Raw genomic sequence first — 25,480 nt, forward strand, 5'->3', positions numbered from 1 at the left:
CAAATTTGTCACACGGGTGTAGCGAAATGCTTGTGCTTCTAGCTCCGACAGTGCAGGAAAGCCTCTGTGTCAGAGCTCATTCTAGATTAGGAGATTGAAGATTCCTGTTTTCTCTCTTGCATTTTCCCCAGAATAGGCAGTAAACTCATGGATGGAAACATGAGATGAAACACTCACTGACTTCCCTCTGAACTCTGTGGTTCCAGAGTGGGCCCAAAGGCTGACATCTGTGGGAGAAATGGTGAGAGGGAGGCTGAGCAGAAAAGAGCCCTTCAGAGAGGGGAGATGTGAACTTGAGAGAGAGGAGTTGGATGTGTGGATGTTGAGCCTCTCAGGGCCACTCTTAAAGCCTGCTCTTCTCATCACTTAACCCAACATCTCAGCCTCTTCTCCGTCAGTCTGGAGCAGCACGACTCAGCCCATTTAACATCCCTCCCCCTCAGCCAGAGCAAGATGGACTGAGAGAAGGGGAGGAGAGGGAAATGGACAGATAAGAGTGGAGGAGTTTTTGAGTCATTGCTTTTAGTGACTGCATGGTCTTTGCGTGGCTAAACTGGCCAAGTGAAATATACCTGGTGAATTAATGGAAGAATTTATAGTATACTGCGCTCTCTCTCTCTCTCACGCCTCACTGCAGGCAGGGATATAAAGAGAACAGATTTCTGGTTGTTTGTCCTTCTGGCTCTCCCAGCTGTTTCTGCCTCAGTAGATTAGTCCTGGCCAACGGGGCCTGCTGGAGCCCTCTGTCTCGACGTGTCTGTGTGTGTTTCTGGCTCCTGTTGGAGTGGAGGTTCTGTCAGAAGCATCACCATCACACTGACACTCCTATCTCATGGTCTCTCTTGCTCTCTCTCATCTTCCTCTACTCCCGCTCTTCTGTCTTTTGATCATGCTTCCTCCCTCCTGCTCAGTGTAATGTGAGTGGGCTCTTTCCTGTGAGAGCGAGTCTCTTTAAGCCCAGTCAGTGTATGAACTGGCACAGAGATAGAGGGTTCTGTTCTCAGGTCTGCTGCTTTAGCCAGACAGACCGTGTGATCCCTGGCCACCCAGAACCAGCCTCCACCGCTGGAATTGGGGCCAACTAGCCAGGTAAAGGCTAGACACGCACATACACACACGGTCCACACGCATGCTCATGTAAAATTGCACCTTCACTACAACACATAGCACCAACACACACACAGCCGCTCACAGCTTTATCAAAACCGTATGGTCTTCCATAAACCCAGACCCCCTGCCTGGCAAACTGGTTTCTTTTTGATGACTAATCTGTAGCTTACTACTAAATGCTCCTGCGTCAGCAATGTCTTAGTTGTACTTCCATGTGTTTAATGTTTTTATAGATTTTTCTCCTCTCTTAAAGTGAATTCTGAATGTAGCCTAGTCCCTGGTTTAAGCCTACACATGGCTGCCTCATGGGCCCTCGCTTTGTCCAGACTCCAGGATAGGCCACTTTGAAGCCAAGGACTGCAATTCCCAGGAGCCCCCACACTGCAGCCAGTGAACAGGCCGTAAAGGGAGAATTTGTTGGGGTCAACGAGTGGTTACTCCTGAGGTGTGTGTGTGTGTTATAACTGGCACTCAGGGGAAGGGAAGCAATGGCTCGTTGTATGTGTATTAGTCTGGATGAGAAAGACCTTTAGTGACCTGACCTAGGGATTAGGCTTGGGCGGTATCCAGATTTTCATACCGTCATACCGCTCTTCTGCCATCCCGGGAATTACGGTATTACCTGCATAGCACTCAAGGGGGCGCTAAAAACACTAGAAAAGCCCATTGGGCCTCTATTACCAGAATGCAACAAAAAAATTTGCACAAGTAATAGCGAACTCACATAGACGTTATGTTATGTAGCAAAATTTGAAATTGTGTTTTTTTACATTGGATAAATGTAGAGGCTCAGAGCTAGAAAATGGTATATCATGCACTACAGTTGAGGAACAATGGGAAAGTAATTCTGCTTTGAAAGTTGATAAACTTGTAACCTCACTTTTGAGAAAATGGCCCTTGAATGTTTTGGTAAACCTACTGGAGAGCTCTTTTTTGTCTACACCCATTCAGCATCATTCACACCCTTTTAAGCCTTAGCCCCACCCATCTCTTTAAGGATTCACATGTGAGGCCATGTACTAAACAACCAAAGATTTCAAGACTAAAGGCTGGTTTATGCTATGGGTGGGTTCGTAAATTCAATCTGGGATGCCAGAGTGCTCTCTGGGTGTTCGTTAACTCAGAGAGTTGTCAGACTATCTCTGCATATTTGCAATTAAACGCCAGAATTTTCTCCATCTCCTTAGCTATCATAATCTAATACCACTGGGCATTCCACTGACTTCCAAACTCGGTCCTCCAGAAAGTGGAGAGCAACACTTTTGCAGTTCTACTACGTGATATCTTTCAAAAGCTGCGTTAGAAAGGACTGTCAACACATACTGACCAGCTCATGTTATAGACAGAAGCATGCTACATGGCAGACCAATCCGAAATCATCTCTTGACATGTTCAGCCCATCCATTATCTCAGCCAATCATGGCTAGCGGGAAGGTTCCTGTCTTTTTCCGTGGCTAAACAAACTAGGCTCTTAATTCGTATTAACAGATGGCATACAATTTTGTTATTAAGGCAAATGAAAGTTCACATGTTCCAGAAGGCATTTTGATTTAAAAAATGTTTATTTTAAAATGGCTCTCCTGTGAAGTAGTGACGTGGGACATATGGCTAGTTTCCTGAAACGAGTCACATAAACTAATTGCAAAGACCGACAAATCCAGCTTATAAAGTTATACAAGCATAGCTACCGAATGTAATTTTCGGTGAGTGTGTACATTTGAAAGTGAGAGAAATTGTGCAAATGAACAAAGTTGTGATTCATGCTTTTCTGACGGAAGCGCAGCATGTGTACACGGAGCAGATGGGAGAAGAACGGAGGACAAAAAAAATGCTAGTGGGAAACCAAATGGCACGGCAGAAAGCCGGTATAAGAAATATCTGAAGGCAAACATTTGCATACAAGTGTAATGTCATCACCTCATGTGCACATCAGAGACTCGCCGATAGATATAGAACGCTATGGACTCACCAGCTCCCGCTTTCTCCAGTTGTGCTATTTACAAACAAACATACAAACAAACACGTGACTGGCTCAACTTTTCTGGGGAACTACGGTAAGCTTCATAATGTAAAATAATCTGCTTTATATCTTAACATGTTGCACAAGTTGACATATACAGTGGGGAGAACAAGTATTTCATACACTGCCGATTTTGCAGGTTTTCCTACTTACAAAGCATGTAGAGGTCTGTAATTTTTATCATAGGTACACTTCAACTGTGAGAGACGGAATCTAAAACAAAAATCCAGAAAATCACATTGTATGATTTTTAAGTAATTAATTTGAATTTTATTGCATGACATAAGTATTTGATCACCTACCAACCAGTAAGAATTCCGGCTCTCACAGACCTGTTAGTTTTTCTTTAAGAAGCCCTTCTGTTCTCCACTCCAGGCTCTGTAGTAGCCGGCCGCAACCGGGAGACCCATGGGGCGGCGCACAATTGGCCCAGCGTCGTCCATGGTAGGGGAGGGAATGGCCGGCAGGGATGTAGCCCAGTTGGTAGAGCATGGCGTTTGCAACGCCAGGGTTGTGGGATCGATTCCCACGGGAATGAAAAATAAAAAAATTATGTATGCACTCACTAACTGTAAGTCGCTCTGGATAAGAGCATCTGCTAAATGACTAAAATGTAAATGTAATTACCTGTATTAACTGCACCTGTTTGAACTCGTTACCTGTATAAAAGACACCTGTCCACACACTCAATCAAACAGACTCCAACCTCTCCACAATGGCCAAGACCAGAGAGCTGTGTAAGGACATCAGGGATACAATTGTAGACTTGCACAAGGCTGGGATGGGCTACAGGACAATATGCAAGCAGCTTGGTGAGAAGGCAACAACTGTTGGCGCAATTATTAGAAAATGGAAGAAGTTCAAGATGACGGTCAATCACCCTCGGTCTGGGGCTCCATGCAAGATCTCACCTCGTGGGGCATCAATGATCATGAGGAAGGTGAGGGATCAGCCCAGAACTACACGGCAGGACCTGGTCAATGACCTGAAGAGAGCTGGGACCACAGTCTCAAAGAAAACCATTAGTAACACACTACGCCGTCATGGATTAAAATCCTGCAGCGCACGCAAGGTCCCCCTGCTCAAGCCAGCGCATGTCCAGGCCCGTCTGAAGTTTGACAATGACCATCTGGATGATCCAGAGGAGGAATGGGAGAAGGTCATGTGGTCTGATGAGACAAAAATAGAGCTTTTTGGTCTAAACTCCACTCGCCGTGTTTGTAGGAAGAAGAAGGAAAAGAGGACTGAGCACGCCCCCATTCTCATCGACGGGGCTGTAGTGGAACAGGTTGAGAGCTTCAAGTTCCTTGGTGTCCACATCACCAACGAACTATCATGGTCCAAACACACCAAGACAGTCGTGAAGAGGGCATGACAAAGCCTATTCCCCCTCAGGAGACTGAAAAGATTTGGCATGGGTCCTCAGATCCTCAAAAAATTCTACAGCTGCACCATCGAGAGCATCCTGACTGGTTGCATCACCGCCTGGTATGGCAACTGCTTGGCCTCCGACCGCAAGGCACTACAGAGGGTAGTGCGTACGGCCCAGTACATCACTGGGGCCAAGCTTCCTGCCATCCAGGACCTCTATACCAGGCGGTGTCAGAGGAAGGCCCTCAAAATTGTCAAAGACTCCAGCCACCCTAGTCATAGACTGTTCTCCCTGCTACCGCACGGCAAGCGGTACCGGAGTGCCAAGTCTAGGTCCAAAAGACTTCTCAACAGCTTCTACCCCCAAGCCATAAGACTCCTGAACAGCTAATCATGGCTACCCGGACTATTTGCACTGCCCCCCCACCCCATCCTTTTTACGCTGCTGCTACTCTGTTAAGTATTTATGCATAGTCACTTTAACTCTACCCACATGTACATATTACTTCAACTATCTCAACTAGCCGGTGCCCCCGCACATTGACTCTGCACCGGTACCCCCCTGTATATACATTGAGGGAAAAAAGTATTTGATCCCCTGCTGATTTTGTACGTTTTCCCACTGACAAAGAAATTATCAGTCTATAATTTTAATGGTAGGTTTATTTGAACAGTGAGACAGAATAACAACAACAAAATCCAGAAAAACGCATGTCAAAAATGTTATCAATTGATTTGCATTTTAATGAGGGAAATAAATATTTGACCCCCTCTCAATCAGAAAGATGTCTGGCTCCCAGGTGTCTTTTATACAGGTAACGAGCTGAGATTAGGAGCACACTCTTAAAGGGAGTGCTCCTAATCTCAGTTTGTCAACTCTATAAAAGACACCTGTCCACAGAAGCAATCAATCAATCCGATTCCAAACTCTCCACCATGGCCAAGACCAAAGAGCTCTCCAAGGATGTCAGGGACAAGATTGTAGACCTACACAAGGCTGGAATGGGCTACAAGACCATCGCCAAGCAGCTTGGTGAGAAGGTGACAACAGTTGGTGCGATTATTCGCAAATGGAAGAAAAACAAAATAACTGTCAATCTCCCTCGGCCTGGGGCTCCATGCAAGATCTCACCTCGTGGAGTTGTAATGATCATGAGAACGGTGAGGAATCAGCCCAGAACTACATGGGAGGATCTTGTCAATGATCTCAAGGCAGCTGGGACCATAGTCACCAAGAAAACAATTGGTAACACACTACGCCGTGAAGGACTGAAATCCTGCAGCGCCCGCAAGGTCCCCCAGCTCAAGAAAGTACATATACAGGGCCGTCTGAAGTTTGCCAATGAACATCTGAATGATTCAGAGGAGAACTGGGTGAAAGTGTTGTGGTCAGATGAGACCAAAATCGAGCTCTTTGGCATCAACTCAACTCGCCGTGTTTGTAGGAGGAGGAATGCTGCCTATGACCCCAAGAACACCATCCCCACCGTCAAACATGGAGGTGGAAACATTATGCTTTGGGGGTGTTTTTCTGCTAAGGGGACAGGACAACTTCACCGCATCAAAGGGACGATGGGCGGGGCCATGTACCGTCAAATCTTGGGTGAGAAACTCCTTCCCTCAGCCAGGGCATTGAAAATGGGTCGTGGATGGTATTTCAAAATGACAATGACCCAAAACACACGGCCAAGGCAACAAAGGAGTGGCTCAAGAAGAAGCACATTAAGGTCCTGGAGTGGCCTAGCCAGTTTCCAGACCTTAATCCCATAGAAAATCTGTGGCGGGAGCTGAAGGTCCGAGTTGCCAAACGTCAGCCTCGAAACCTTAATGACTTGGAGAAGATCTGCAAAGAGGAGTGGGACAAAATCCCTCCTGAGATGTGTGCAAACCTGGTGGCCAACTACAAGAAACGTCTGACCTCTGTGATTGCCAACAAGGGTTTTGCCACCAAGTACTAAGTCATGTTTTGCAGAGGGGTCAAATACTTAATTCCCTCATTAAAATGCAAATCAATTTATAATATTTTTGACATGAGTTCTTCTGGATTTTTTTGTTGTTCTTCTTTCTCTCACTGTTCACATAAACCTACCATTCAAATTATAGACTGATCATGTCTTTGTCAGTGGGCAAACTTACAAAATTAGCAGGGGAGCAAATACTTTTTTCCCTCACTGTATAGCCTCCCTACTGTTATTTTATTTTACTTCTGCTCTTTTTTTCTCAACACTTTTTTTGTTGTTGTTTTATTTTTATAAAAAATAAATGCACTGTTGGTTAAGGGCTGTAAGTAAGCATTTCACTGTAATGTCTGCACCTGTTGTATTCGGCACATGTGACCAATAAAATTTGATTTGATTTGAGTACAACCCCAAGAACACCATCCCAACCGTGAAGCATGGAGGTGGAAACATCATTCTTTGGGGATGCTTTTCTGCAAAGGGGACAGGACGACTGCACCGTATTGAGGGGAGGATGGATGGAGCCATGTTTCGCGAGATCTTGGCCAACAACCTCCTTCCTTCAGTAAGAGCATTGAAGATGGGTCGTGGCTGGGTCTTCCAGCATGACAACAACCTGAAACACACAGCCAGGGCAACTAAGGAGTGGCTCCGTAAGAAGCATCTCAAGGTCCTGGAGTGGCCTAGCCAGTCTCCAGACCTGAACCCAATAGAAAATCTTTGGAGGGAGCTGAAAGTCCGTATTGCCCAGCGACAGCCCCGAAACCTGAAGGATCTGGAGAAGGTCTGTATGGATGAGTGGGCCAAAATCCCTGCTGCAGTGTGTGCAAACCTGGTCAAGAACTACAGGAAACATATGATCTCTGTAATTGCAAACAAAGGTTTCTGTACCAAGTTCTGCTTTTCTGATGTATCAAATACTTATGTCATGCAATAAAATGCAAATTAATTACTTAAAAATCATACAATGTGATTTTCTGGATTTTTGTTTTAGATTCCGTCTCTCACAGTTGAAGTGTACCTATGATACAATTTACAGACCTCTACATGCTTTGTAAGTAGGAAAACCTGCAAAATCGGCAGTGCATCAAATACTTGTTCTCCCCACTGTATATATTAACTTAAAGTAACTAGAAATATTCACATTTATTGAAAAACGTATCCCGCCCAAGCCTACTAGGGACAAGAGGAGGAACCGGAAGATCGTTAGTGCCAGTACACCGACCCAGTAGTAGAGTTGGGAGGACTAGTGAGACGTCATGTTCTGCTTACGTTCATGTGTGAACCAGACCTCCATCTGGCCTCCAGACTTGTGGGTAAATAGATCTTACTACTTCTGTCTGAGTCCTCTAAAGGTTATGTGAGTCCTGTTTAACAGATCACTCACTCATCTTTTCTCCTGATCTGTGCTCTCTGTCTCCATGTGTCCTGACTGATCTGCTCATTCTTACCTCTGATTAGGGACGTCAAACGTTCAACCTGCTGCACAGACCCTATGGACACTCCACTCTAGAGTGCCTGGTTAAATTGTGCTTGGGAGCATTTTTTAAATTTCTAAATGGTTAAATGAGTGAGAAATATGTGATTATTGAACAAATCTGAGTTTGCTTCATTTACTATCCTAAATGAAGGTATTGAATTATTTTGCCATATCTAATTACTGTATATTATGCTACTTTCCATGATGTGGACAGCTGGCGTTTTGACCATATCGAATTGGGGGGAATTAAACATTGTCTTTACCTCCGATGGGTGATGTTAGTGTAAAAGTTTAGTCAACAAGATGACACAATATCAGTTGCTTAAAACAGAGCAATGTCTTTGGTTTGATACTGTTGATTTTGTCATACTCGCTGGGGGTTGCATGACTTAGAACGCAGCCATCATTTTCTTTCTCAAATAGCACCGATAATTTGGGGGGGATCTCTCTATAAAGGTCGCTGGCCACACACCAATACACAGACTTGACAGTCAAACTATCACTTAAATAGCAGTGACAACCAACCGTTGTCACTAGGGATGTAACGATTCACCGATACGCATCTGTCCCGAGTTCAAATGTTTAAGATATGAGTCCATCGGTCCGCGGGACCCCAAACCGCTCCAAATGTAGCATGCATCGGTCAGAAAATCAATTCAAATGTCCCAAATCACCAGTTCACAAAAATGTCTTGCTCATTACTTTCTTTCTACCTGTGTCCTCTCCTTCAGTGTCGAACTAAGCATGTCATTGTGTTGGCAGTCATTGATCTACAAGTAATTTTGCCGAACAACCCCAGGCGATATCAGTAGCCAAACTGCGAGTTGTGCGCCGCTTCACGCGCTGACCAATGAGAGGAAGGCCTATTCCTGATCGGGCACATCTGCTTGTCACTGTCAGCATTTAAATGTTTGTAAAATGGCTTGCGCAATATTAGGCATTATTACTTGAGTGACAAGCAATGTAATTTGCTAGGTCTTTTATTTTTTAATGCGCTGTTGAAAATTGTGTTTTACTGGTTTAAAAGTAGCCTAAGCTAGCGCCGGAGACACAACTCTCATCTGGCTATAGCTTACTTGCTGATCAGGGCTTACGCACGCACGCAACTCAATATTTGGAAGGTGTTCCTAATGTTTGGTATACTCGGTGCATAGTCATTGGCTATGTCATACACTACATGACCAAAAGTATGTGGACACCTGCTTGTCGAACATCTCGTTCCAAAATCATGGGCATTAATATGGAGTTGTTCCCCCTTTACTGCCATAACAGCCTCCACTCTTCTGGGAAGGCTTTCCACTAGATGTTAGAACATTGCTCCGGGGACTTGCTTCAATTCTGCCACAAGCATTAGTGAGGTCGGCACTGATGTTGGCCAATTAGGCCTGGCTTGCAGTCGGCGTAACAATTCATCCCAAAGGTGTTCAATGGGGTTGAGGTCAGGGCTCTGTGCAGGTCAGTCAAGTTCTTCCACACCGATCTCGACAAACTTTTTCTGTATGGACCTCGCTTTGTGCACGGGGGCATTGTCATGCTGAAACAGGAAAGGGCTGCCTTCCCTAAACAGTTGCCACAAAGTTGGAAGCACAGAATAATCTAGAATGTCATTGTATGCTGTACTGTTGACATTTCCCTTCACTGGAACTAAGGGGCCCAGCCCGAACCATGAAAACAGCCCCAGACCATTATTCCTCCTCCACCAAACTTTACAGTTGGCACTATGGTAGTGTTCTCCTGGCATCCCCCAAAGCCAGATTCGTCCATCGGACTGCCAGATGGTGAAGCATTACACTTACCGCGTTGGCAACCCACTTGAATAGAAATGAAACACTTCTAAATGTAGATGGCTGTCTTCTACAAATTGTCCTCTAACCAGTGATGTACACATTATTCCCAGATTGCATGTGGTTTTTGAGCTGTGTTAGTATTAACAGGATGTGCAACCTCATTTCCCCCCCTCACGCAATTGATTTCAATGTGATAATCGATAGTAGTGATTGACAAAACAGTGTTGCATTTCTCTTTCTGTTTTGGTGACCCCCGTATCAAAATGCAACATTCCAAAATGTACCTGACTGTGTTTTGCAAGTTGTCCTCTAACCAGTGATGTGAAGGGGAAAAAATCCCCCCCAATCGATGGGTGATTGACAGTGCTCTCAGAAAGTATTCACACCCCTTGACTTTTTCCACATTTTGTTGTTACAGCCTGAATTTATAATGGTTTAAATAGAGATTTTGTGACACTGGCTTACACACAATACCCCATAATGTCAAAGTGGAATTCGTTGTTTAGAATTTTGTTTAAATTAATTAAAAATGAAAATTGGAAATGTCTTGATTCAATAAGTATTCAACCCCTTTGTTATGGCAAGCCTAAATAAGTTCAGGAGTAAAACATTTCTTAAGTCACATAATAACTTGCATGCACTCACTGTGCAATAATAGTGTTTTAACATGATTTTTTTAATGACCACTATCTCTGTACCCAACACATAAAAGAAACAGAATAGACACAATCCTAGAGGACAACCTGGTTCAGCCTGCTTTCTGAGACACTGGTAGACATTCACCTTTCAGCAGGACAGTAACCTAAAACACAAGGCCAAATCTACACTGGAGTTGCTTACCAAGACGACATTTAATGTTCCTGAGTGGCCTAGTTACAGTTTTTTTTACTTAAATAAGCTTGAAAAACTATGGCAAGACTTGAAAATGTGCTGTCTAGCAATGATCACAACCAACTTGACAGAGGTTGAAGATTTTGTTTTAAAGAACGGTGTGAAAATACTGTACAATCCAGGTGTGCAAAGCTATTAGAGACATACCCAGAAAGACTCACAGCTGTAATCGCTGCCTGAGGTGCTTCTACAAAGTATTGATTTAGGAGTGTGAATACGTATGTAAATTAGATATGTCTGTATTTCCTTTTCAATAAATGTGCTAAAATTTCTAAAACTGTGTTTTCATTTGGTTATTATGGGGTATTGTGTGTAGACAGGTGAGACAAAAAATAAATGTAATCCATTTTGAATTCCAAAATGTGTAATAAGTCAAAGGGTATAAATACTTTCTGAAGGCACTGTATCTCAAATAGTATTTTACCACATCAAAATATATTTTACGATATTTGCAGGTTAGCGTTTTTCGTCATGATGTGATTTATTTATTTGATTTGATTTATTTGGTTGATATAACCTATCAGAAATCACAAAAACTGTTTTGTCCTGCCTACTCTGACTGGCTCAAATTAACCTGTACTTCATACACTCCCTCCTCCTCTATTTAAACTACACTGAACAAAAATATTAATGCAACATGCACCAATTTCAAAGATTTTCTTGAGTTACATTTCTAATAAGGAAATCAGTCGATTTAAATAAATTTATCAGGCCCTAAACTATGGATTTCACATGACTGGGAAAGTATTCAGACTCCTTGACTTTTTCAACATTTTGTTACGGGCAGCCAGCTCTAGGAAGAGTTTTGGTGGTTCCAATCTAATTCCATTTAAGAATGATGGAGGCCACTGTGTTCTTGGGGACCTGCAGTGCTGCAGACATTGGTACCCTTCCCCAGATCTCTGCCTCGACACAATCCTGTCTCGGAGCTCTACGGACAATTCCTTCGACCTCATGGCTTAGTTTTTGCTCTGACATGCACTGTCAACTGTGGGACCTTATATAGACAGGTGTCTGCCTTTCCAAATCATGTCCAATCAATTGAATTTACCACAGGTGGTCTCCAAGTTGTAGAAACATTTCAAGGATGATTAATGGAAACAGGATTCACCTGACCTCAATTTGGAGTCTCATAGCAAAGGGTCAAAATACTTATGTATGTAAGGTATTTCTTTTTTATATTTTTGATAAATTTGCAAACATTTATAACCTGTTTTCACTTTGTGATTATGGGGTATTGTGTGTAGATTGATTCAGAATTTTTTTATTTAATCCATTTAAGAATAAGGTTGAAACGTAACAAAATGTGGAAAAAGTCAAGGGGTCTGAATACTTTCCGAATGCTGTTGGTCACAGATGCCTTTAAAAAAAAAAAAAAACGGTAGGAGCGTGGATCAGAGAACCAGTCGGTATCTGGTGTGACAACCATTTGCCTCATGCAGCGTGACACATCTCCTTCGCATGGAGTTGATCAGGCTGTTATCCCACTCCTCTTCAATGGCTGTGCGAAGTTGCTGGATATTGGCGGGAACTGGAACACGTTGTCGTACACGTCGATCCAGAGCATCCCAAAAATGGGTGACATGTCTGGTGAGTATGCAGACCATGGAAGAACTGGGACATTTTCAGCTTCCAGGAATTGTGTGCAGATCCTTGCGACATGGGTCCATGCATTATCAAGCTGAAACATGAGGTGATGGCGGATGATGAATGGCACGACAATGGGCCTCCGGATCTTGTCACAGTGTCTCTGTGTAAATGAAGACAGAATGCCACGTGCTGGTTGGAGGAAGATACTGTTCCCTCCAGGAATGTCTGGGATCTTTCTGGCTTGGGGGGAGGGGGGTCAGGGTGGCTGACGAAGACCGAGCCCAGGGGGGAGAGACAGGAGGTCTGGCTGGAAATGAAGACTTGTTGTCTGGAAGAAGAGCCACTACAGTCCTCAAGCCTCCCAAACTGGAGACTGGAGATTTCTTTGGCCAAGGGTTTTATGTCTATGATCTGCATAGACCTCACTTCCCAAAAGGCACCTGTAGCCTGTCAAAGGACTGTGTGTCCGATGGCCGTCTATGGCAGTTCCAAACAGTAGGCTTACCTTTACTCGGTAGAGTAGCTTTGTGGATGAGCAGCAGACATTCTCTTCATAATCTACTACAGTAAATATAAATCAGGGCCCCGTGTAGCTCAGTTGGTAGAGCATGGCGCTTGCAACGCCAGGGTTGTGGGTTCGTTTCCCATGGGGGGCCAGTATGAAAATGTATGCACTCACTTAACTGTAAGTCGCTCTGGAGCGTCTGCTAAATGACTAAATTGTAAAAATGTAAATGCCAGATTTACAGCCTATGATTGCTCAGTTAAAATGGCAAAAAAAAATCTATAGTGCTGCAGTCGTCATTGGTGGCTAGGATATGGTTAGGGTTAGTCTAGTCCACAGGCAGTGACCTAAGCTTACCCCTGTCTGTCTTTCTGCGTGTGTTTGTATGCATGTAGTGTTTTGTTTAGTTGTCTGGTTGTTGACATCTGGCTGTGCTTTGGAGCAGAATAGTGCTGTAATTCTGTAATGATCTGATGCTGTGGAAGTGAACACTATTACAGCCAAATCTACTTAGCACTCCACTCAGGTCTAATTGCATTATCTTTGAAGGTAGGATGCCAGACAATATTGCCTTACACCAGGGTTCCCCAACTGGCGGCCCGCGGGCCGACTCTGGCTCGCGGGTGATTTTATTTGGCCCCCCAAGTTTCTTTTGTTTTTTTTGGGGGGGTGGGGGGGACATATTAGACTGTAAAAACACCAGCAAATCAGCTCCAATTGATTTCAATTTTGGAAATCTCTTTCAAAAGTATTTCCACGAATATCAGAGATACTTTTGGTCATTTAGTGTATGTGGACACCTGCTCGTTGAACATCTCATTCCAAAATCATGGTCATTAATATGGAGTTGGTCCCCCCTTTGCTGCTCTAATAGCTTCCACACTTCTGGGAAGGCTTTCCACTAGATGTTGGAACATTGCTGTGGGTACTTGCTTCCATTCAACCATAAGAGCATTAGTGAGGTCGGGCACTGATGTTGGGCGAATTCATCCCAAAGGTGTTCGATAGGGTTGAGGTCAGGGCTCTGTGCAGGCCAGTCAAGTTCTTCCACACCGATCTCAATAAAAACAATTTCTGTATGGACCTCGCTTTGTGCACAGGGGCATTGTCATGCTGAAACAGGAAAGGGCCTTCCCCAAACTGTTGCCACAAAGTTGGAAGCACAGAATCGTCTAGAATGTCATTGTATGTTGTAGCATTAAGATTTCCCTTCACTAGAACTAAGGGGCCTAGCCCCAGACCATTATTCCTCCTCCACCAAACTTTACAGTTGGCGTTTCCGCTGCTCCAGAGTCCAATGGCAGCGAGCTTTACACCACTCCAGCCGACGCTTGGCATTGCGCATGGTGATCTTAGGCTTGTGTGCGGCTGCTCTGCCATGGAAATGCATTTCATGAAGCTCCCGACGAACAGTTCTTGTGCTAACGTTGCTTCTAGAGGCAGTTTGGAACTCGGTAGTGAGTGTTGCAACCGAGGACAGACGATTTTTACACTCTACGCGCTTCAGCACTCGGCGGTCCCGTTCTGTGAGCTTGTGTGGCCTATCACTTCACGGCTGAGTCGTTGTTGCTCCTAGACGTTTCCACTTCAGAGTGCATTTACAGTTGACTAGGGCAGTTCTAGCAGGGCAGAAAATTGACGAGCTGACTTGTTGGAAAGGTAGCTTCCTAGGACGGTGCCACGTTGAAAGTCACTGAGCTCTTCAGTAAGGCCAATTCTACTGCCAATGTTTGTCTATGGAGATTGCATGGATATTGCATGCCTGTGTGCTCGATTTTATACACCTGTCAGCAACAGGTGTGGCTGAAATGGCCAAATCCACTAATATGAAGGGCTGTCCACATACTTTTGTATATATAGTGTATATGTGATCGTATACAAATGTAAGCAAGGTTTGAAATTATCTTTTTTTTTTTGTCAAATATTATATCTGTTTGGACTGGATTTGCATTCTACAAATCATTTGTAATTATGTTCCGGCCCCCTGACCATCCGCTCAAGAAAGAAATCGGCCCACGGCTGAATCTAGTTGATGATCCCTGCCTTGCACAGACATGTGCAATAACATTATTACTGTTATTGCACATTCACGCACACAAACACATTTTCTGCAAATTAGAGCGCGTATAGGTGTGCATTGTGGATCAGAATAGTGTGTTGGTGTAGTCAGCCACTCATGCATGATGTGGAAGTGTGTGTACTTGTTGTTCAACCATAGTCCTCCCACTCCACCACACACTCAGTAGGTCTGTGATGGTGTACTATCTAATCATGTGCTTAAATCTATAACCGGGGCAGAAGTGATTAGTTGTAGCCTGAAGTCAGATTCTCATTAGAGGTGCAATAGTGAGATAAAGCTCCCTGCTCTGCTCTGTTTGATACTAAGTTATGCTGATGAATGATGACTTCCATTAAACATTTCTTTCAGAGCAGCTGTTAATGTGGGCTGGAGCAAGAGAGGGGGGAGGAAGGGAAAGAGAGAGAGAGAGCTCTCCTTCTTCCCTTGGCTGTAATTAAAGCCTTAGTATCTATCGATCTCCATCTCATTGCTCTCCCTGGGAAGGGAAGGGAAGTGAGCCCCAGCCACCTCAACACACACGTAACAAGGCTTTATCTGTGGGAGCGGAGAGGCTGAGCTGAGGAGCAGGGAAGATGTTCTGTCTGTCTGCCTTGTTCCGGATGGGGGTGAAAAGCCATAAAAACACAGGGACAGTGTCTCTCTCTCTCTAAAAAGAGACTAGCTGGATTGTACCATTTGTGTGGGGGTGGGGATGCTCTCCCCCTTTTATACACAAGCAGGCATTGGCATAAACTGGTACATTGTGAAACCCAGTCATACAGTGACTAACACACTCATGGCGGGAGGGCTGACGGCCAGTTGTTTGGACTGGACTGAAGCCTGGATTAGACTCCTTCATGTTGGTCCAGTTCAGACACATTAGCATTGTTTCCATGGTTACAAAACGGAAACGACCCCCCCTCCTTTTTCCATCTCATTCATGCAGACCAACTCTTCCATTCAGAAGCCCCCTCCCTCTCTTCAACCCCCCCCCCCCCCCCCCCCCCCCCACCACCCCGACTCTACGCTATCTCTCGATCTCTCAAACTGGGTGAAACAGGGAAATGGAAATCTGCTGACAGCCCCTCTTGTGTGAGGCCAAAAGAGGGGTGTCGACAGAGGGAGAGAGTCTGTGACTGTGTTTGTGGAAAGCACTGCTGGACTGCAGAGCACTGGGTTTGAGGAGATTAAAGGCAATACTCAATACACTGACTGTAGTTGTTATGTAGTGTCTAGAGTACTGACCATTGTTGAGTTTAAAGGGCCCTACGCAAACCGAGCGTCCTATACGGTCCATTCCAAAATTTTAGCCAAACAAAGGTACATAGAACTACGTAGAAAGCGACGCTCAGTCACTGCGCTTGCATGAAGTGTGTAGCGGCCTTAAATTTGGCTAACGAACAGCCATGTCATGAAAATGAGGCGAATAGTCGGAATGTACACATTTTTATATCAGTTTGTCCTTTGTTTGGATCTCCTCGACCCTCTTCTGCACAACCTGTTTTGTTATTTTTAAACAAATGGCATTAATGTGTATTTAGATCACAAACCTCCCTGACTCAAAGGCTTGCTTTCCCCTCAAAGGAGGCCCAGTTCTAGAGCAGCAGCGTGCAGCCTGCCCCCCTCTCTTCTCGCTCCCCCTCCCCCCTCTCTTCTCGCTCCCCCTCCCCCCTCCTTAGCCCTGACCATCCTGTGCAGCGTGTGATTGGCTGTGAGGTCCTGGCAAGGCGGGGCCCAGGTCCAAGCAGGGCTGTGTGATTGTGTGCAGCGGGGTAATGTCACCCTGGCTCAGTATCACAGCTCTGTGTTCTGTACTCTCGTTCTCGTCTCAGCCGCTAAACACTTCATTAGCCTTTAACAAGACCACAGCGCCTGCCTGCTCCAAACTCCACTTTCACCTCTCTCTCTCAGATCTCTCTCTCTCTCAGCTCTCTCTCTCTCAGCTCTCTCTCTCTCAGCTCTCTCTCTCTCAGGTCTCTCTTTTTCTGTCGCCCATTTTTCTTTCCCTATTTCTCTTTACCTTAGACTGTATCTTTCTCCCGTTCTCTCCTTAATGCCTAGTTTCTTTCCTGTCAGTGTTCAGATCCAGACACTGTTGGTAATGATTGTGATTCTGAGCACTTCTAAAGGCCTCTAACAGAGTACAGGGAGGGATAGGAGGGGGGGGTAGAGGATTTTTGGACGGGTGCCCTCCTCTTGGACAGCCATCCTGAATAGGGCTCATTGATCCCCCTGGTCCCCTCTCTGTGTTGTCACCCCTGAATGGTCCTTTCAGGGCTCCAGACTAGCAGGTCGAGACCACCAAGCCTTCCTGTGTAAGAGAACTGGGCTAGGCCCAAGGCATTTAGACTGCTGCATTACACATACACAGCCAGCCAGCCACAGAGACACCCAAGCTCATCACACTCTCACTCTGATCCTGTACTACAGACTTTCTCACTTAAAGGGGCCCCAACAAGACACATTCAGTGTCACACACACACATATACACACACACACACACACACACACACACACACACACACACACACACACACACACACTCAGACAGATGCAGCTTTTGTTTACTCCTTGTTTTGGGAATGCAGTTTTCGTGTCTCTTTATTGCTTCTTCTTTCTTCCTGCTCCCATAACAAGTAGGCCTACACACTTTTATCTTCCTTTGGTTTCCATAGTAACTGGTGTCTGTTTTGGGCTGAGCTTCTTTTAGGTACTTGGTTTGAGTCTCTTTCTCGGTTAGAGAGAAACAGAGTGAATGTCAGTGAGAGTGGTGACTGGAGGAAGCCGATGATTCACTGAGGGAGTGATGACATGCTAGCGGTGAGTGAGGGTGTTGGGGTCTGTCTGAAAGTGTTCCTCTGCCCAAGTCAGGTTGGTTTATTGGGTGGTTTATTCCTGATTCCCTCATGTGTGGTGAGTGTGAGTGAACATCACTACTACCCCTCACTGTGCTCTTGTCCCTAGTGGCTCCGATCTTCAAAGTTACACTTCTCTGGGTTTTGAAAAATGTATGTGCTTCTGGAGTGGTGCTCCATCAGTCCTGATATTTTGGATCTAGCCTGAACTCTCTCCATCTCTCCTTCTCTCCCTCCCTCTCCCTCTCCAGGGTGTACCCCAGCTGGCCTGTGCCAAGGCCCTGTACAACTATGATGGCAAGGAACCTGGGGACCTCAAGTTCAGTAAGGGTGACATCATCATCCTGCGACGCCAAGTGGATGAGAATTGGTACCACGGGGAGATTGGCGGAGTCCACGGCTTCTTCCCCACCAACTTTGTCCAGATCATCAAGCCGTTGCCGCAGCCCCCGCCACAGTGCAAGGCCCTCTACGACTTTGAGCTGAAAGACAAGGAGGCAGACAAGGACTGCCTGCCCTTCACTAAGGTGAGTTCTAGACAACTTTACTAGTGTTGCACGGTATACCGATACCACTGTAATATCATGGTACCAAAACATCATGATACCAACATTTTAGAATACCGTAATACCGTTTCATATGATCCTACCAACTTTTTCGGCCCTACCGATCTAAAGAACCCACTGGCGCCTGTTATAAAATGTTTATAAAGTCAGTTGAATTTTTGAAGCAACAGCAATTAGTCTCTTGTATGCACCGGTCCAATAATGTCCACTTCACTTTCATGCGCATATCACTTATGGCAGCTGTGATCAGCCAGCCGCATCCCCTACCAGCCCTCACTCACCTGCTTCTCAGTCTGCTCTTCCTGCACATCTATTCCTCCAGCACTTTTTAATATATAATATAGCCTTGATGGTGAGTGGGGATGGAGACCCTGATCAGTCTTCTGTTGTTACATTTGCTACATTGGAGCAGCACACAGGGAGCAAAGTTGATATATTGTATATAATTTCATGCCTGATAAACCCAAGAGCACAGGCCAGTCTGATTATAGGCTTTGCAAGTTCGCTGTCACGCAGCAGTGTCAGAGAAGAAAAACCGCTTTGCAACAGCATAGCAAATGTCTAGTCTCTAACTCAAATGGTTTGAAATAAAATTGACTCATATAACCGGAGCTAGCTTTTTTTCTTCCTGCGCGATTTCACGCACATTTGATATAATTTCACAAACCATGTCGCGGGATGTTTTAAACTAATCCTGGCCCGCTAATTATTGGTTTGAAATGTTCAGTCATGTTACCTAGCTAGCTAACAACCTGGTAACTTTACAGTAGGTCCAGGCAAATGTGATCGGCACAGGAAGAAAGGAAAAGGTTCTGCCACTCATAATAATAATAATAATAATAATATGCCATTTAGCAGACGCTTTTATCCAAAGCGACTTACAGTCATGTGTGCATAAATGTTTACGTATGGGTGGTCCCGGGGATCGAACCCACTACCCTGGCGTTACAATCGCCATACTCTACCAATTGAGCTACAGAGGCTACAACCACTCATGAGATGTTTATTCAAAGGTAGGCATAACTATATAAAACATCTGTTATATAAAACATCTGTTTTTCTGGTGCTCCTTACATTCTGTTTGGTGCCTAAAGTTTTTTTAAAAGTTGGGAGCAGTGTGTGTATGTTTGTGGGGGAGAGAGTGGTGTGTGTGCTTATGAGAGAGAGGGAAGGAGAGTGTGAGGGAAGGGAGAGTGTGTGTCTGTGTTAACTGAAGAGTAGAAGGTTTCATGCAGTGTTTTTTCCCCTTACTGCCACAATGACATGCAGATCATTATGCAAGTCTATTCCTTCCATTCCTCCAGCCAAATCACAGGTAGACCTTTGCAAATATGGGCAAATTAGCCATTCTGTGTTATACAATGAACAGTGTGAAGTTAAATTCAATATGTGTTGTATTGTGTAGAAGTGTGAATATCAGTGACAGATTTGTTGTGTAGCACATGTGCATAACGTAGAATATTCCCCCCGTGGTATCGTGATACTACTTGGTATCGTGATACTACTTGGTATCGTGATACTACTCGGTATCGCGATACTTGTCCTGGTATGGTATCGTTAGTAACATTTTGGTATCGCGACAACACTAGACTTACCACATAGGACATAGTAGCAAGAGTTTTAATTACAACCTGTACTGTTTTTTTCTAAGCTGTCATTTTCCTGAGTTTGGAGCGTCTAACAGCTCCAACAACTGTTGATTGTAAAATCTCTGTGGCTTAACCCTGACCACACCTCTGAGTGAGTTCCTGTTGGTCTTTGCAGACGTGTCCTGCTGATGCAATACATTTTTCCTCTTAGTGTAGAGGACCAGTTATCCACTCTCACACTGTACCTACTGTACCATTGCTAAATGGGTTGGAACCCCCCAAAAATCCAATGGTGTCGTTCTGAACAGAACCATCATTTTTTTTAGTTCCGTTCTACTGTTCCGACCAGCAAAAAAAAAACGGTTCGAACCCCAAAAAACTACTAGTTTATATCGTTCCTTTCTGTTCCTTTTTAAACCTCTGAAATTGATTTCTTTACATTTAGCTCGACATTAAATTACTTCACCAATCAGTGCGGATAGAGCAACTCACTATGGAAGCTATTTCATTATTATAGGAAAGTCGTTAAGAGCAAATTGTATTTTGCATGGTTTAATCATAATGAAAGACAAACACACGCACTGTGCTGCCAGTCACTATGGACAGACAAATGTAGGTCGTGAGATGCGACTGAAATTTTGCGGGTGGGGAGAGAGGGTGGAGGAGGCAGCTTGACTTGAAGCACTGGGCATCTTGTTATGACACACATTATCTGAATTAGACTACATTATAGGATCCTTAACTAGCATTGAAAAAGTTAATCAATTCTTCTCTAATTAAACATTTCTAAATCAAAGTTGTAACATCGTCAGTAGACTACAGTAACCTATGCATAGACGCTAAAATGAATAGAGCTTTGCTGCGATTTCTGTGCATTTAAAATAAAAGTTATGTTCCGGAACAGTATAGATCACTTTCGTTCCCTGTTCTGATTCTGTCCCTCGAATAATTTCGTTATTTTCAGATTTCCCTGAACCAGTTCCAACCCCTGTTGCTAAATTACTTCCTGGATCTATTCAAATCTACCCAATGGGTCATTACTTTCTATCTCTGTCGTCTGCTGTTTTTTACATTTACATTTACGTCATTATGTCTTATGAGCAAAATCTGAAACAAAGGAAAGTGCTTGTCTTGTTCCTTTCTAAACAGAATCCAGTTTATTGCTCTTATAATGTAGTCTAGCCTTGATGTGGGGACTTCCTTTAGTTTTTAATAAAACATGGTCTCTCTCTCTCTGCCTCTCTCTCTCTCTCTGCCTCTCTCTCTCTCTCTGCCTCTCTCGCTCTCTCTGCCTCTCTCGCTCTCTCTCTCTCTCTCTCTGCCTCTCTCTCTCTGCCTCTCTCTCTCTCTCTGCCCCTCTCTCTCTCTCTCTCTGCCTCTCTCTCTCTCTCTCTCTGCCTCTCTCTCTCTCTCTCTCTCTCGCTCTCTGCCTCTCGCCTCTCTCTCTCTCTGCCTCTCTCTCTCTCTGCCTCTCTCGCTCTCTGCCTCTCTCTCTCTGCCTCTCTCTCTCTCTCTCTGCTCTCTCTCTCTCTCTCTGCCTCTCTCTCTCTCTCTGCCTCTCTCTCTCTCTCTCTGCCTCTCTCTCTCTCTCTCTGCCTCTCTCTCTCTCTGCCTCTCTCTCTCTGCCTCTGCCTCTCTCTCTGCCTCTCTCTCTCTGCCTCTCTCTCTCTCTCTCTCTGCCTCTCTCTCTCTCTCTGCCTCTCTCTCTCTCTCTGCCTCTCTCTCTCTCTCTGCCTCTCTCTCTCTCTCTCTCTCTCTCTGCCTCTCTCTCTCTCTCTGCCTCTCCTCTCTCTCTCTCTCTCTCTCTCTCTCTCTCTCTCTCTCTCTCTCTCTCTCTCTCTCTCTCTCTCTCTCTGCCTCTCTCTCTCTCTGCCTCTCTCTCTCTCTGCCTCTCTCTCTCTCTGCCTCTCTCTCTCTCTGCCTCTGCCTCTCTCTCTGCCTCTCTCTCTCTCTCTCTGCCTCTCTCTCTCTCTGCCTCTCTCTCTCTCTCTGCCTCTCTCTCTCTCTGCCTCTCTCTCTCTCTCTCTCTCTGCCTCTCTCTCTCTCTCTCTCTCTCTGCCTCTCTCTCTCTCTCTCTCTCTCTCTCTGCTCTCTCTCTCTCTCTCTCTGCCTCTCTCTCTCTCTCTCTCTCTCTCTCTCTCTCTCTCTGCCTCTCTCTCTCTCTCTCTCTGCCTCTCTCTCTCTCTCTCTCTCTCTGCCCCATAATTCTTCTATCCTGGGTGATTGTTTCTAGCTAGCTTTAATGACAGTCTGCCCAGTAACAAGCTCTATCTTTTCTCTTCTAGGATGATATTCTGACTGTGATTCGCAGAGTAGATGAAAACTGGGCAGAGGGAATGCTGGGGGATAAAATTGGAATCTTCCCCATATCATATGTTGAGGTAAGCGAAAATGTTCCTCCGAGTGTAAACTGGAGCGTCCCTGATATGTCCAGTGAAGCATTTCACCTCAGGAAGAGGTTGGAAAATGCTGATTGTGTTTTTTTGCTTTGTTAGACATCTTGCAAAATGTGCACATTAGTGCTCTCTCTGCTCTCCCCTGTTGCTTCGCCCCTGAAAACGGTCAAAATATATTTCACCAAAGCACTAAACATGCCAGTAGATTTACTGGTGATTGAGCACCTTCTCAGGAGAAGCTATTCCAATTCCTTTGTGGCCCTTAAATGCATCTATCGTTTCCTCTAAAAAGCCTTAGCAATCCTTAGTTTGACATCCTGAGGTAATTCACTGTCCTATAAAATAACTGTCTGCTGGGATGATGAACCTTACCTGTGTAATAGACCTGAAACATAACCGGAGAATATAGAAGTAACATGTAGAAGTAACCAGTGGGCACTATGAAAGCCTTTTAGAACAGCGTCTCTCGCTTAATGGAGGCACATGGTAGAGAGAAGCTCAGGAGTGGCAAGAGCAAAATAAAGAAGGAAAGACATTTTCCGTGTGAATGCTTTTGTGAAGGTAATGTTTGACTCTGACATCGAAAGTGACGTTCTTAGAAGCAGAGGAGAAAAACAAGATTTATTTACATTTTTTATGGCTCTATTCATGTGACAGATTTTAGATTAGTCTAATATCCCGACGGGGGCTGTTTTCACACAGCAGAGAAATACTATATTTTCCTCCAAGTAAGACATTTTTCACTCCGGATCTCGCACAGGTTACACAAATATGCAAATGATGAGTACTGTACATTCAGCATATATCACACAGTAAACAGCTTTTTAAAAGAAAATATGAACAATTCTGGCACTGTCATGGAGGACAAACTCAAATCTAGGTCTTGCGTATCCACACTTGATTATGGATTGGGAGTTCTGTGCAGTGATTCTATACTGATAACCGTTCTATATTTAAGCAATAAGGCCCGAGGGGGTGTGGTATATGGCCACAGCTAAGGGCTGTTCTTAAGCACGACGCAGCGTGGAGTGCCTGGACACAACCCTCATGGTATGTTGGCCATATAACACAAATATACCGCGGCTGTCAGCCAATCAGCATTCAGGGCTCGAACCACCCGGTATATACTTGGCTGTATATCTGATCTAGTGCTAAGTGTGTACATGGGACCACTTGGTGAACCCAGCTTAGCACTGCTTCTCCTCAGGATTGGTGTGAAAATTATCTGCTTTGATGTCCTAAGGAGAGGAAGAGCAGCTCTGGGCTATCTGTGTCGTGGAGTGCTCCCTCGTCCTCCCTGTGATTAGCTAAACCCTGTTTAGTGTTCCCCCTTTGATTCCTGCCTCACATGAAAGAGGCTGTGAAAGCCTACGGTCTCCTCTGCTCGCTGGCTGCCTGAAAACCCTACACTCCCCCTGAGCCCAAGGTCCTCTCTCAACCCCCTGGCACTGGCAGCGTTCTCAGCACACTGCTTTCTCCCATCAGATAACGGCACAGGGTGGTTTTTTCTACAACTAGTTTCATTATGAAGAGTGACAGCTTTCATTATCATATTACCAACTCTCTCCTATCTACCCCACCACATCCTTCTTTCCTCCCCTCCCATGTCCTCCCCTCCCCTCTCCTTTTCCCGCCTTCCCTTCCCTATATCCATTCTCTCCCCCTGTTCCCTCTCTCCTCCTGTAGTTTAACTCTGCAGCCCGTCTGCTGATTGAGTTAGACAAGCCTGGGGACTCCAGTGGGGACTCTGGCGAGGGGGCCTCGTCGGGCCCCCAGAGTAACGGTGGCCCCCACCGGGCCGGGGAGAAGAAGAACAGTAAGAAGCGCCACTCGTTCACCTCCCTCACCATGTCCCACAAGCCCTGTCTGGCCCCGCCCCCCCAGAGACACTCCATGGAGATCAGTGGGCCGGTCCTCATCAGCTCCTCCAACCCCACGGCAGCCGCACGCATCGGCGAGATCAGCGGAGGACTGTCCTGCAGTGCACCCTCACAGGTGAGATAGGAGGGGGGGAGAGAGCGAGAGAGAGGGAGGGGAGGGGGTAAGAAGAGGGAGCTGCTGCGTTCCCTCTTCTCCAGTGTCTTTGTACTGTTTGGTTAGGGGCCTTGTATTCAATGAGGCAGCCACTAAATGGAGAAAACAGTATGTCTGAAGCACTCTTGTATATATGATGAATGGACTTAATTGACCCAGATCCCAAAGTCTATTGTCCCTAGTAATTAATTCCTCCACAATTTACTGCAGAAATTTGTTCTGAGCATAACCCCCTTAAACCCGAATTGTAAAAACCAGCATGTTGGCCAGCATAGCAGCTCATCTGTCTATGGCTGGGAGTCTGTACTATGGACAAGTGTATAATCACTGCCATTGATTTCATGGTGATGATGGACTTGGATGTGGCTGTACTCCTCTCTGTCAGTGTGTGTCCTGCCTCCTCCTGTCCATGTCGGCTCCACACTGTCCATCTGGGCTTGTTAATGAGTGAGGAACAGAGGGAAACAATGTGCACTGGAGACGCTCATGCAACAAGCACAAAGCAACAAGCAGATTCCACGCTCTTGTTTTCATCAGATGTTTTTTTCTGTGATAGGCTCCCACTCTCCTTATGTCAGCAATTATCCACACTTCTCCCCCGTCATTCCGAACAGGCCAGGGCGCTCTGTCCAATTATCCACACTTCTCCCCTGTCATTCCGAACAGGCCAAGGCTCCGTCCAATTATCCACACTTCTCCCCTGTCATTCCGAACAGGCCAAGGCTCCGTCCAATTATCCACACTTCTCCCCCGTCATTCCGAACAGGCCAAGGCTCCGTCCAATTATCCACACTTCTCCCCCGTCATTCCGAACAGGCCAAGGCTCCGTCCAATTATCCACACTTCTCCCCCGTCATTCCGAACAGGCCAAGGCTCCGTCCAATTATCCACACTTCTCCCCCGTCATTCCGAACAAGCCAAGGCTCCGTCCAATTATCCACACTTCTCCCCCGTCATTCCGAACAGGCCAAGGCTCCGTCCAATTATCCACACTTCTCCCCCGTCATTCCGAACAGGCCAAGGCTCCGTCCAATTATCCACACTTCTCCCCCGTCATTCCGAACAGGCCAAGGCTCCGTCCAATTATCCACACTTCTCCCCCGTCATTCCGAACAGGCCAAGGCTCCGTCCAATTATCCACACTTCTCCCCCGTCATTCCGAACAGGCCAAGGCTCCGTCCAATTATCCACACTTCTCCCCCGTCATTCCGAACAAGCCAAGGCTCCGTCCAATTATCCACACTTCTCCCCCGTCATTCCGAACAGGCC

The 25,480-nt window shown here is 45.4% G+C and overlaps 1 protein-coding gene across 1 annotated transcript in view; it reads left to right on the forward strand.

Annotated features, from left to right (window-relative positions):
- LOC311148521 (E3 ubiquitin-protein ligase SH3RF1-like) overlaps nt 1-25,480 on the forward strand; it is a gene marked incomplete at its 5' end in the record, with an annotated part of 69,612 nt that overhangs the window by 26,989 nt on the left and 17,143 nt on the right. Inside the window, 5 exon segments of the mRNA XM_084185502.1 lie at nt 1,005-1,070; nt 1,072-1,089; nt 17,878-18,153; nt 22,067-22,162; nt 23,864-24,172. Of these exon segments, the coding sequence (XP_084041628.1) occupies nt 1,005-1,070; nt 1,072-1,089; nt 17,878-18,153; nt 22,067-22,162; nt 23,864-24,172 (765 nt within the window).

Source organism: Coregonus lavaretus, assembly GCF_964263955.1.
Source record: "Coregonus lavaretus genome assembly, chromosome: 21".
Lineage (NCBI taxonomy): Eukaryota > Metazoa > Chordata > Actinopteri > Salmoniformes > Salmonidae > Coregonus > Coregonus lavaretus.